The following is a 14,535-nucleotide window of genomic DNA, read 5'->3' on the forward strand; positions in this document are numbered from 1 at the left end:
CAGCCGTTAAGCACGAGCAGCGTACCGGCAGAGGACCGTGGTAAGGGCAATGCGCCCTGAGTAGCCTTTAGTAGCTTTCTATGGGCATTAGAGACCCCCTCTGTGTACTATAGAGAAGTAGATTATTGGAAGGTGTACAGCTTTATCCATTATGTTTAGAACTTAATGTATAATAGTGTAATTATGAAGGTGCTGATCAATTAATGAGCTAATGTATCTCTCTTATCATTACTCGTATGTTCTAATACTTTACTTGCTCTTGCTTTTTTGCACGTGATTTGTGCTCTCGCTTGTAGTTATCGATTGCTGTATTTATTCAGTTATTGTCCTTGAAACTGTTGTACACAATATCGTTGTTAGCCTTGTGGACAGAGGAGGTGCTGTCCGTTCGCGTTCTTTCACGGCCGAGCCAAATTGGTACGTCCGGCGTACACCTATCTCTTTTACGTATCCCGCACTATCGCGCAACAAGTCGTTGTTTTGCGCGAAAATATTTTATTCCCGATCAAATCATACTAGTTTCGTTATTAGTTGGAATTAAACATTCCACCTAAATATTAAGCTTAGAATAATATAGCCGTCACGGCCCCGGATTCTCGTCCCCGAGCAAGCCGAATAACCGCCGATATAAATGGAATTTCCCTGTAATATCTAACGTCAAAAAGTACCCTGAGATATACAATACTACAAACAAGTATAAAGCTGCTCAAAATAATACCAAGCTAAACAAGAGTTTCATAATAACATAGTCCAAATTCAAAATACATGTTACCGAACTGGCGAGTAAGCAACTATGTACACAACCGAAAACAAAACATCTACCTGCAGTAAGGGCTCTAGCTCTGTATCGGTAGGGCTCAACTCGCAGAAGCCCTGCCATTCGATCCTGGTCGGCAAGAGCAGCACCGCACCTGTGGCTCTGCAAAACAGATAACAAACTGTGCGTGAGAACTCTGTAAAAACAGTAGTCTCAGTGTGCCGCCCAATAAAAAACATCGGTCTACCCACTAAGTCTATCAGAAGGACAAGAGTAGTAAGAAAAAGGCAGGAAGTAACCTAACCGCATCAATTACTAGACTAATCAATGCTCTACACAACCAAACTGCAGGAATTGTCCATTGACCGACAATCCAATCGGGACTGGTAACATCCCGTCCTGGGACTGTGAATACACCCTCCCTAGCCCCTGCGCTGTCCAGGCTAAACCTCCACAAACTAACTTCCGTGACGAGCAAGTCCAAGTCATGAGCGACACCGAACGCGAAAGCACAACCCTGACCCGAGTGCACTCCGTGGCCACCAACGCGAGTACAGGCGTAATCGCTGTCAGAGGCTCAATCAGCTCCAACTAGCCAAAGTAATGTAATCGACTCAAACTGATCTACACAACTCAACAGGTAACCGTCCTCGACGGTCTGACGCCAAAAAAAGCGATACGGGTCCAACCGTCAATGTCTGACCGGCACCCCAACAGTCCGAAACAACCTGAACGATCCTGTAAAAATCGACGTCGCGAACTCAGCACGATGTAAATACCTTCTAAACACCTGGAGTACTCGTTCGAAGAAACTAGCGACATTACAATTTCGCCCTAACGCTTCCTAGACAAAAATCAAGTAGTAAAACTGTGACATGTCCAAATTCGCAATTTTTTCCATAATTCAATTCAAGTCCAACAAATGTATGATCTACTTAATTTATAAAATAATGCTCCATCCAAAATTCAGCATTGCCGTACATTACATATAGTCCAATAATTGTGATCTAAAATTAATTACCGAAATCAAGATCTATAACCATGTCGGCCAAAAACTTTAGGAGTAAAGCCGATGTAACGCCACCTCAAAGCGCTAAGCACAATCCGCTGCGACACAAAACGCGGAATCGACCCTCACCCGGCCGCCCTGCAGCACATCGATGACACACCCTCGAACGCACCGCTGGGGTGCGAGACGTCACAGAAACTCACACACAACCCGACTCCCCTCTAACGTAGTCGGGCTCAAGATAACTTGACGAGAGGCCTCAAGAACATATATAAACTACTGCACAAGTATTAAGGTGATAAGCATGCTGGGGTAAAGTGCACGTGCATCACATATCCCCAGCTAGCTTACCAACTCAAAAAGAAATAAAAAGAAAAAGGAAAAGAAAAGATAAAGAATAAGATACACATCCTCGCCCACTATAAAAAAGTTTCGTCCTCGAAAACTTAAAACATACCTTAAAGACGGGCAACGAACAAGTCCGGGGTAGGACTAACTCCATCAACTGCCTCAGGCTCCCAAGTCGCCTCCCGCTCCTCGTGATTGCTTCACTGCACTTTCACATACGAGATGACCCGATTGCGCAATTCCTTCGTCTCGCGAGCAAGAATCCGCACCGGTCGCTCCTCGTATCTCAAATCCTCGCCAATCTCTAGTGAAGTGAAGTCAATCACATGAGAGGGATCAAAAACGTATCTCCTCAATCCTGAGACGTGAAAAACATCATGGATGCCAGCAAGTCGCGGGGGTAGAGCTATCCTGTAAGCCACCGGTCCGATACGCTCCAATATTTCGAAAGGGCCAACAAAACGTGGACTAAGCTTCCCACGTACTCCAAATCGGCGTATCCCTCTGGACGGCGAGACTTTGAGAAAAACATGATCTCCAACCTGAAACTCCAAGTCTCGTCTCCTGGTATCGGCGTAGCTCCTCTGTCGGCTCTGTGCTGTCAAAAGGTGTCGTCGAACGACTCTCACCTTTTCCTCAGCCTCAAGTAGAATCTCTGGTCCAAGTGTCTTCCGCTCACCCACATCACTCCAAAATATGGGGGATCGACATCTGCGTCCATACAACGCCTCAAACGGAGCCATCTGGATGCTCGCTTGATAGCTGTTGTTGTACGCAAACTCAACCAGTCTCAAATATCGATACCACCCTCCTCCAAAGTCCAGGACACATGCCCTCAGCATGTCCTCTAGAGTCTGAATGGTCCGCTCTGACTGACCATCTGTCTGTGGGTGAAACGCCGTGCTAAAATGTAGCTGTGTACCCAAGGCGGTCTGAAGACTCCTCCAAAACTGGGATACAAACCTCGGGTCTCTGTCTGACACAATCGACACTGGCACGCCGTGCAGCCTAACGATCTCATCCAAGTATAGCTGCGCAAGTCTCTCCCTGGACCAGGTAGTCTTATAGTCCATGAATTTGAGCTAAATTAATTACCGAAATCAAGATCTATACATGTCGGTCAATAAGAACTTAGGAGTAAAGCCGATGTAACCCACCTTAAACGCTAATCACAATCCGGCGCGACAACAAAAACGGCGGAATCGGACCCTCGCCCGGCCCCCCTCGCGATGCTACGACGATGAACACACGCTCGAACGGCACCGCTACGCGACGTCGACGAAACTCCACACCACCCGAGCTCCTCCTCTACGTACGGCTCAAGAACTATATGCGTAGAGGCTCAAGAACTATATATAAATTATGCACAAGTATTAAGGTGATAAGCATGCTTGGGGGTAAGGTGCACGTGGCATCCTTATCCCCAGCTAGCTTACCAACTCAAAAGAAATAAAAAGAAAAAGGAAAAGAAAAGATAAAGAAATAAGGATACTACAGTATTATTCCAAGGTTTATTTCTAATCTTTATTAAGATTATTAATTGAATGAAAATAAATTATGTAGATATGATATATTCCTTTTATTTTAAAAACTATTAATTATATAATATTAATATATTCATTTATACTTAAATATCATAATTAATTATTTTTATTAAATTATTTTATAATAAATTAATTTTACTATAATTATTTTTCAAAATTATATTTTGTCAAATTCAAAGATCACCTTTGCTATTTTTTTTTTTTAACCATTCTTTACTATTTCATAATATTAGCCAAATGCAATTTTAATAATTCATAAAAATAGCAGCATTACAAAGTAAAGACAATTTTACTTTTATCTATGACTATCTTTGAATAAAAAGTTACTGCAGAAATAAAACAATTTATCCCAATATTCGTTAGTCCCGAACCAAACGGAGGCCAAGTATTTTGTCCATGAATCTAAATGACTCCAATATAACCCATCAAAATAGGCCCAACTAAACAAGCGTTCTTTTGCACCTAACTCCTAGCCATACTTATACACATTTCATGCTTCTTCTTGAATAAAGCCTTTATCATCATATTCGATATGTTTTTATCGGTGTGAATTTTTTTTCAAACGCCAACTTCTTCTCAAGAATATTGCATATCCAATGGCACCTAACATCAACGTGTTTGCTTCTACAATAAAAGTTGAATTCTTTGATACGTGAATAATACTTTGACTATAACAATAAATAACATATTTATTTTAGTTTAGCTCAAATTAAAAGATGAATTGTTTTATCCATAATATTTCCTTGCAAGTTTTGGTGATTGCAATGAATTGCATTTCCGTAGTTGATAAGGCCACACAATTTCACAACTTTGATTGCTATGAAATGGCAAAAGTAGCCAAATAGTTGGAAATAGACTTTTTTTGAGTCTACATCATCGACCATATCTGTATTCATATAGATATTTTGATAGAGTTAAGGCATGAATTTAATTTACCTGAGAGAAAACTAAGACTGTAAGCCTGATGGGACCGAATGTTTCAAGTTCGAAGCTTAATTAATTTAGGTTTCTAATTAAGTTCATTTCTAATAAAATAAACAAAGTAGGCAACCCCTCGAGTATACGCTATTCTATTCAGCCCCTTCTACTTTAGTTTTTTTTTATAAGAAAAAGAGTTTTTATCAAACTGATTGATGAATTTATTAAATTAATAATTTAATTCAATTTTTAGAAAATAAAACTAAATAAATTAACAATAAATAGAGTAAATAAATTTGATAAAAATATTATTCTAATTAGGAGTTGTTTGTTTCTATCGAAAAGTATGGAAAAGAGTTTTTTGAGAAAAAAATTTATGGAAAAACACCTTTTTAAAGTTTTTTTTCCGCTCGTTTGGTTGTAAAAAAAATATATATCTTTTTAGAAAAGATTTTTTTTCCAAATTTTATAAAAAAATAGTGTTTTCATTTTTCTTAGTTTTTCATAAGATCTAAAAAAAATTCCAAAAAACTCGTTTGTTTTTTAGAATCAAACAGACAGAAAATTAAAAAAAAAGGAGTTTTTTGGTTTTTTTTTTTTAAATATTTTCCACGCTTTTTTTGAAGAATGAACGGCCCCCTTTAAATATAAAATCCCAAACAAAATAAATAAAAAAAAATAGAAGTTGAGGGTGTCAATAAAAAATAAAAGAGTTGAGATGTCTATTTTAGAATGATCAAAGTTTTCTCGGTTGAACTATTGTTTTTTCTCTTCCTATTTGTTTTGATAATCTACCCTATTAGCAATTAATAAACATCTTTAACAGCTATGCAATGTTTGCTTGATGCTACATGCCTTAAGAGCTATGCAATGTTTTGTTTTTCGTTTCATTTTGTTTTTTATATACAACATTCGGGGGATCGAAACACTGAACTCTTCTCCAAAATAATACACATCATTTACACTAGCAGGTGGGTGTAGCTATGGAATGCTTTAATTTGCAGAGTTAGTTTGTAGTAAAAGTTAAATTTTGTGTAGATTAATTACTCTATTTTTGTTCTCACTGCTTTTTATCTTCTTTTTTTTGGGGTGGGGGGAACCATTTTGAATCGGATACCTAATTTTTAAAATTTTGATTTTACTGTCCAATCTTTTAGTTTGTTTGATTTGAATCAATCAAATAGTATTCGACTTCGAAATTTGAGCCAATCACTTTAATAAATTTGTAGTTGCGAGAATTATATGAAATATGCAATTTAAATTTGTAAAGATAAGCAAAGCGTCTAAATTTTAAAATCACAATGTCATTGGCTAAATTCAAATTAAAAAAAAATTAAAAGATTGAGTAGTAAAATTAAAATTTTGAAAAATTGCATAACCGATATAAAATGACCCGTAGACTCGTAGTTCGTGTAAGTTGTGTGCATTTTTTTTATTTTTATTTTTAGGTTGATTGCACCATTAATTCGTCACCAATTTTTATTAGGTTTTCAAATTGCAGCAGCATATATAAGAATGGACGCCGGAGAAGGAGGGATGGCTAGCCCAGATCAAGAACATCGAATTTCTATTCCTGATCATAATAATGCTGGTGGATCTGGTGTCAGTGTCCGCCCCGGAATCATTAATGAGGAGGCCATGATCAGTAGTCTCCCTAGCGAAACGAATGCGGATGAGGAGTGGATTAGAGAGATGGCGAGCAAAATTGATTGGGCACTCTTGGATTCGGCCCCCTGGCCCTCGCATTTCAAGGATGAAAGTGATCCTAAGATTGGCAAGTTCACGGCGCTTAAGATGATCTCTCAGCAAAGGTCGGAAACAGAAGGGAGGCTCTCTCAGCCAAGCGTGGTGACGATAGGCCCATTTCATAGGAAGGATCCCACGAGTATCTCCGACAACGAAAAATGGATGATTGTGGGCATCATGGATCGTTTGTGTGGTCTCGACTTGGCGAGCTGCCTCGAAAAGATAAGAAATCAAGTAGAAAAAGCTCGCAGCCATTACAATTTAGACGTATCTGAAAGCTCCGATTTTAAAGATGACAAAAGTTTCGCAGAGATGCTGCTGCTAGATAGCTACTTCATCCTGTCAACGTTGACCATTAAGTTACATAAAGGACTCGCACATTATACAGTATTGATGCCAACAACACCTAATCCTGTGAAGCCGATGCTTCTCCCGTTTCAAGACGGCCCTTTTAAATTTCTCGACACCATATTCAACAAAGAAGAGATCGTGCCTGATCTGCTGATCCTCGATAACCAAATCCCCTTCTTCGTGATCGAGGAGCTATTTAAGGAGCTCATGCCGGATAAGCCCCTCCATGAGTACGCCCTCGAGTTCTTTGAGACAATCCATCCAAGGTCTGCCCGACGTTACATAGACGAGGATTGTCCTCCCAGATTCCTACATCTGCTCGATCTCTTCCATTGGTCTCGGGTCCCAGAGAACAAGCACATCTTGTCTACACAGCTAGAGTCTAAATACTGGGCACCCCATAGTACTCCGAATGCGATGGAACTTAGAGAATCTGCAACAATGTTTGAAAAGAAGATGTCCGGCAGCTAGCTAGATATCACATTTCGGAGACGTTGGTTTAACCACATTATTGGGGTGCTCGACATCCCAGAGCTACACATCCGCGACTATAGCAGCTCCATCTTCCATAACCTCATCGCCTTCGAGATACAATCTTCAAGCCGGGGCCGCTGCACCGTGGCCTTTTCTGCACTTATGCGCAACTTTCTGCAAAGAGAGGAAGATGTGAAGCTGCTTCGGCAGAGAGGCATTTTGGTGAGCTCGTCCATGACAGACAAACAACTCATTGATCTCTTCACACGCTTGAGCAGATTGACTGAAAACCATCAAATGCCATACGATCTGTTTGCAATTTGCGATCAGGTCCAGTCTTACCACAAGAACCTAGTGAGTCGATTATGCGGTGGCATCATTGTCCAGTACTTTTCCAAACCAGTGGTGACTCTTTCTGTGTTTGTTGCTGCCTTGCTCTTTGTCCCCACTCTTTTGCAGACCATATATGCTATGATCTACCATAGTTGAATGCTGATCTACGTACATGTTATTAATTATTATCTAGGAGTATGATAGTAATGCGTGCATATGTTATTAAAATAAAACATGTATTGTACTACCAAATCCAAATGGGTTGTTGTTATATTCACATGTAACATCCTCTGTAAGTTGCTACCTGGTTTGGTATTCTTACTTATTATTAATGCAAGGGAGCTTTTTACTTATTATTATGAATTTTCTTCACACAAGTGATCACTCAGGATGAAATCTTCTTTTTTCTTTTTTTTTTCTTTAAATCTCCTAAGCAAATGCCTATCTAGAAAACGATGGAATACATAAATAGATTGCAATCCCAAGTAAAACCTATTATTAAGAATAGTATTTGGATCACTTATTAACGATCCCAAATATAACCGACCGTTCCTAGCGCAAATGGCAAAAGATTTGATGGTTGGTATCCGAAGTTTCAAGTTTGAATCCTAGTTGATTTATATTTGCATACCTAAATTTATTTCTAAATGAAATAAACGAAGTCGGTAGAATACTATTTATCTCCTAAAAAAAAACAAAAACAAAAACAATCCCAAATATAGCCTATTAAATATTGAGCTGATCAAGAGGGTCAATGCCCCAAATTAAAATTTTAAATCGCCAAATAAGTAACAAACTCCAACAGTTCTTATTCAAACACTCCTTGCTTTTGCTAATAATTTGACTCCTAAACAAGAGTACTCGAAGAGTATGTTTAATCAGCACCATCATATAATATATCTCAAATTTCTTTAATCTACAATTAATGAAAACATCAAAACTAGAAATAATTTGATTTTGAAGCTACAAAAGTTACCTTTTAATGCTAAGGCTCTCTCTTAGCCCGCAGATTAGCCTACTTACAATTACATTTTACTATTCTGTAATTTTATTTTTGTAAATAGCAAAGTACTAAATTTTATATTACATATCATAAAGCAATAAACATGTGATACTATTAACTAATTTACGGTACGATGCACCACCGATAATTTTCTAAAATGTTGAAGATGACACCAAAATAAAGAAAAATTAATTTTTTGAAGGAAAAACTGACGGAAAAAAAAGAAAAAGGAAACAAAAAAAACTAAATATGGAGTTAGTTAATTAATAATAAAAATATTTTATATTCATCAAGTAATAATCGCCTAAAATTGCGACTTACGCCCTACAGCAACAACATATTGCAATTCGTTCCATACAACGATTCGAACATTCTAATCCGAGTCTAATTCCTCTTTACTCCTTCCTATATAATATATATACTCTTTACACCTCCTCTCTTCGTCCTCGCGTGCGCGATCATCTCCAGCTCTCTCTCTTTCTCTCTCCTCTAGAATTTCGATCCGCCTCTTCTCTCCTCCAGGGTTTCGATCCGATCCTTCTCTGCCCCTACGTCTACGTGTGCATCGGCGAGCCTTCTCTGCCCCTACGTGTGCATCGGCGAGCCTAGGGTTGAGTACGTCCCCACCCCCACACCCTCCTCCTCCACCATCGCCTCCTCCTCGTCCACCGTCGTCGTCGAGATCACGTGGAAGAGGGTGCGCCAGTACGTCACCACGATCAACGGCACCTCCACCCTCGACCGCCGCGGCCCCGTCGAAACCCTAGTCTCCTCCTCCTCCTTCGACGCCCCCGCGCTCCTCGCGGGGGACGAGTGGTTCGACGTCGTCGCCTCCTTCCTCGCCGGCGCCCACCTCGCCCCCTTCCTCCCCGGCTCCCTCCTCGACGCCCTCTCCTTCGACCTCGACGAGGCCATCGCCAAGCGACCGCCACCGCACCTCCCCGACACCGTCCTCTACAAGCAGGAGCTCACCATCCTGCACACGCACATCCACGACGACCGGCTCCTCGCCATCCGCGATCTCCTCGACGAGATCGGCGCGGCGACGCGGCTCGCCGGCGCCAGGTGCGACGCGTGCCACACGCTGCACCGCAGAGAGTTGGATTTCCTGAGGCTGCCCTGCTCCCACGCCTTCCACAACCACTGCATCTTCGAAGCGTTCCGGAGCGACACCCGATGCCCCACCTGTCGCCGGAGATTTCGCCGGAACGATGCTTAAAATCTCTTCCTATTAGTAAGCAAGCCTCCTCCACCCTGGTTCTTCGTTTTAGGGTTTTAATTGGAGATGGCCCAATTTTTCTCGAAATTCTGGAACCATAAGGTTTTTTAATTCTATTCTGATTCGATTATTTGGCAAAGTTAAGTTTAAATTATGTATAATTTTATTAAGATTATTTCTAGTCTTATTAATATTGCATTCCTACTTATATTAGCATTTAGTTCCTATCATAAATATATATAGAGAGTTCTGTTACTATACTATCGATAGTACCAAACGTTTTGTGCAATCAAATTTTCTGTTGTTAGACCTGCCTAGTTTTCTATTACCTATCTATATATATATAGAATTCGGCTACTATATTATAAATAATATCAAGCGTTTTGTACTATCGAGTTTTCTGCCGTTTGGTCTATTATTTTGACTATTTTCATCTGTTAGATCATACTATTCAACTAGCCATTCACTCAACCCTAGAATACCAATATCATCTAGACTACACATCCCTTCATCCAAGGGTCGAAAACGTAATAACAAGTGATTGGTACTATTTATTGCATAGTATCCTAATTATATATATATATATATATACATGAATTTTTCAAGCCGAGCTAGTCCAATTATATTCAAGCTTGACTTGAAATTAATTTCGAGCCTAAATTTAGGCTCAAAGTTGACTTGAAATTAATTCAAGCCGAACTCGAATGAGCCGAATATCGAACCAAACGCGAGTCAAACAGGAATCGACTCGCTCATTTGCCAGCCCTAAATGTAAGATTTTGAAAACCTACCTCTTGTTCCACGAGTAAGGTGTTCGGCATTTGTTTTTGTTTTCCCACATGTGGCGACAAAAGGCGAGTGCTCCCCAAGGCTATTTTCCTTTTAAGAAATACAAATATAAAATTATCCCTTTCTCTGTTTTTTTCCTTTTTTTAAAAAAAAATAGTAGAAAAAGACCTCAACAAGTCAACTAGTGCCTCACATGCCGGGAATACATATAAAATTATCCCTCTCTTTTTGTTTTAATTAGTAGAGAGAGTTGTAGATCTGTTTATAAGTCTAATATAGCTTATAAAGAGGAAAACTAAGCCACTAATTCCATTTAGAAGGACAGTGGAGCTGCTCCGAGGTTTTATTGCTCTTTTTTAGAGGTATGTTTTCTTTTGTTGTGACTTGTGGGTGTGTTTGAGTGTGTGTGTGTGTGTGTTGTATGTGTGTGTTGTTTGAGACTCTTCCTATATGCCTTACATAAGCAAAAAAATTTTGTAAACAATCATTCTCCTTTTATTCGCTATGTTTTATATCTTTTCATTTTCTTTGACCTCTCTTTTTATCTGCAATTAGATTCATAATCTTTGTTATTTATTTCAATTAAATTATAGCGTAAAAAATATTATTAATTTTAATAAAAATAAAAATTACCATGTTAATATATATCACAATCCACATCTCCATCGAAAACAAAGATGTATCCAAACCTGAGTGAGAATGATCGGTATAATTAGTCAACATCTGCGTGCATATTCAATATGCAAATACGGATTCGGACATGGATATTAAATAGATACGAAATTTGGTAATCATATTTGATCCTCAAGAATGAGTGTACAATTTGGATTGGGGGCAAATACGGATAGGAATTTTGTTCTCAAGCTTTAAAATATCTACGACAGAAAACGATTAGTCATTTTGGCTAAAATATCTAGATTTTAGATTATAAAATAGTTTTATTTAAAAAACAATTTGACAAAAATTGCATTTAAAACAAATTCTTTGATTTCATAATTCTATAAATCTATATAATAAGCTCTACGCATGAGTAGCTTAAGAAAAATTTGATTCGAATTCTACTTTGAAAAATTTTATTATTATTATCAAATTTGAATCCAATTTTATCAAATAGCTAAGCGAGAGAGAGAGAGAGATAGAGAGAGAGAGAGAGAGAATTTTGGAGGGTGATGGTACCAAAAGACTTTAGAACAATTTTACTGCAAACGATTGAATTTATAGAGGAATCTGATTAAATTTATTTAGTCATAACGTACGCCCTTCTTCCCCTTCTCCTTGCTCACATACATTTAAGTGTTTTTGCTTCAGATACAATAGTTTTCATCCTCGATCCCGAAACTGAGTTTAAGTTCATTACAAATTTTCATTCACTGGATTATAGGGTGATATATATATATATATATATATATATATATATACCTCAATCTGCAGCATAAGAATGGGTGCGGAAGAAGGGATGGACCGCAGGGGGGAGCATCGAATTTCTATTGTTGATAATGCTAGCGGATCTGGTGGAAGAGTCGGAACCGAAATTGATCAAGAGGAGGTTAGTAGTCTTCCTATCAATTCGAATGAGGATGAGAAGTGGATTAGAAAGTTGCAGGAAAAAGTCGAGCGTGCATTCCCTGGTTCGACACACTGGCCCTCGCAGTTCGTCGATGAAACAGAACCCAAGATCTGCATGTTCACGATGCGCGAGGAGATCTCGCGGCCAAGGTCGGTGACAAAAGGGGAGTTCTCTCAGCCAAGGGTGGTAAGAATAGGGCCATTTCATAGGAAGGTGAGGACGAGTATTTCCAACAACAAGAAATGGATGATTGTGTACTTCGTGAACTATTTGTATCGTCTCGACTTGGCAGGCTGCATCATAAAGATAAAAAATCAAGTAGCGACTGCTCGCAGAGATTACACCGAATTAGATGTACTTGAAAGCTTCGGCTTGAAAGATGACAATAGATTCGCAAAGATGTTGCTGCTGGATAGTTACTTCATCTTGTTTGTCTTAACAGTTAAGATACGTAAAAGACCGTCAGGTTATACACTGATGCCGACGACGCCTGATTCTGCAAGGCTGCTCAACCTATTTCGAGACGACACAACTGAAGTTCTCGACATCATATTCCACAAAGACGAGATCGCGCCTGATCTGTTGATCTTCGATAATCAAATCCCTTTCTTTGTGATTGAGGAGCTTTTTAAGGAGCTCAAGTGGAATAAGCCCCTCCATGAGTATGCCCTTGAGTTCTTCAGGACAATCCATCCAAGGCCCGCACGACATTGCATAGACGAAGATAGTCCTCCCAAATTCTTACATCTGCTCGATCTTTTCCACTGGTCTCGGGTCCCAAAGAGTAAGTACATCGAACTTAGTTCCTCTTCTAAACAGCTAGATTCTATCGACTTGGCACGCCGGAGTCCGAATGCGATGGAACCTAGAGAAACCGCAACAATGTTTGGAAAGAAGAAGCCTCGGCAGCAAGATTCTATTAACTGGGCACGCCATACTCCGAATGCGATGGAACTTACAGAATCCGCAACACTGTTTGAAAAGAAGACGTCCGGCAGCTCACTGGATATCACATTCCGGAGACGTTGGTTTAAACGCATTGGTGGGGTGCTCGACATCCCAGAGTTACACATCCGCGACTACAGCAGCTTCATCTTCCATAACCTCATCGCGTTCGAGATGCAATCTTCAAGCCGGGGTCGCTGCACCATGGCCTTTTCCGTACTTATGCGGAACTTGCTGCAGAGCCAGGAAGATGTGAAGCTGCTTCGGCAACGTGGCATTTTGGCGAGCTCGTCCATAACCGACCGCAAACTCGTCAACATGTTCAAACGCTTGAGCGGATTGACCGAAAGCTATCAAATGCCGAGCGATCTATGTCACATTTGCCATCGGGTCCAGTCCCACCACAACCACGGAATGAGCCAATTCTGCGGCAGCGTCATTCTCAAGTTCTTCCCCAACCCACTGGTGACTCTTTCTGTGTTTATTGCTATCTTGCTCTTTGTTCCCACCCTCCTCCAGACCATATATAATACACTCAAATACTACCATCGTTAAATGCTCAACATGTTACTGCATGTCTAGCTAGCGTGACAGTAATGCATGCATATATATGTTGCTGAAATAAAACAATTTATTGTACTACCAAACTGGATGGATATATTTACATGTAACGTTCTCTATTGCTACCTGATCGAGTTGGTTTTTGAACTTGCATGTTATTAGCGTAGTGGTTTTTCATTTTTATGAAATTACTTCATGCAAGCTACTCTGGATGAAATCTCGATGCACATACAAACCACAAGAAATTGTGAGGAGGGCCGGGTTTGCGAGGATTGAAGTGCTCGTGCCGTGCGCACATGTAAACAGTGGAGTGCGCAAATATCTTAAATGTCCTAAGCCAAATGCCCAGAAAACGGTGGAATACATCAGTAGATAGCAATATTCCCAAGTAAATTAAGTCTATTAAGAATAGTATTTGGATCACTTGTTAACAATCCCAAATATAGCCTATTAGATGTTGAGCTGATCAAGAGATCAATGCCCCAAATTAAAATTTTAAATCGCCAAATAAGTAACAAACTCAACAGTTCTTACTCAAACACTCCTTGTTTGCTAATAATTTTACTCCTAAACAGGAGTGCTCGAAGAGTATGTTTAATCAGCACCATCATATAATATATCTCAAATTTTTTTAATCTACAATTAATGAAAACATCAAAACTAGAAATAATTTGATTTTGAAGCTACAAAAGTTATCTTTAATGCTAAGGCTCTCTCTTAGCCCGCAGATTAGCCTCCTTGCAATTATATTTTACTATTCTGTAATTTTATTTTTGTAAATAGTAAAGTGCTAAATTTTATATTACATATCATAAAGCAATAAACATGTGATACTATTAACTAATTCACGGTATGATACACCACCAATTTAAAATTTCCTAAAACGTTGAAGATGACACCAAAATAAAGAAAAATTAATTTTTTGAAGGAAAAACTGACGAAAAAAAAAAAAAAAAAAAACTAAATATGGA

General features: G+C 39.2%; 1 protein-coding gene across 2 annotated transcripts; it reads left to right on the forward strand.

The window, feature by feature from the left end:
- On the forward strand, positions 9,596-13,711 carry LOC109725717 (UPF0481 protein At3g47200-like). 2 transcript variants are annotated; one of them, XM_020255033.1, is made up of 2 exons: positions 9,596-9,717; positions 11,923-13,711. In XM_020255033.1, exons 1-2 carry the CDS (start codon positions 9,695-9,697, stop codon positions 13,556-13,558), a joined length of 1,659 nt encoding a protein of 552 aa, XP_020110622.1. In that variant the 5' UTR covers positions 9,596-9,694; the 3' UTR covers positions 13,559-13,711. The 2 variants fall into 2 exon arrangements, with proteins under 2 accessions (XP_020110622.1, XP_020110621.1); XM_020255032.1 differs by having other exon boundaries at positions 9,615-9,717; positions 11,873-13,711.

Source organism: Ananas comosus, linkage group 20, assembly GCF_001540865.1.
Source record: "Ananas comosus cultivar F153 linkage group 20, ASM154086v1, whole genome shotgun sequence".
In the NCBI taxonomy this organism is placed as follows: Eukaryota; Viridiplantae; Streptophyta; class Magnoliopsida; order Poales; family Bromeliaceae; genus Ananas; species Ananas comosus.

Excerpts from the sequence above, each read along its gene's own strand:
- LOC109725717 (XM_020255033.1), top strand. The coding sequence starts at position 9,695 with ATGCTTAAAATCTCTTCCTATTA. Across the intron at positions 9,718-11,922 it reads CTTAAAATCTCTTCCTATTA|CATAAGAATGGGTGCGGAAG; the intron begins GTAAGCAAGCCT and ends CTCAATCTGCAG.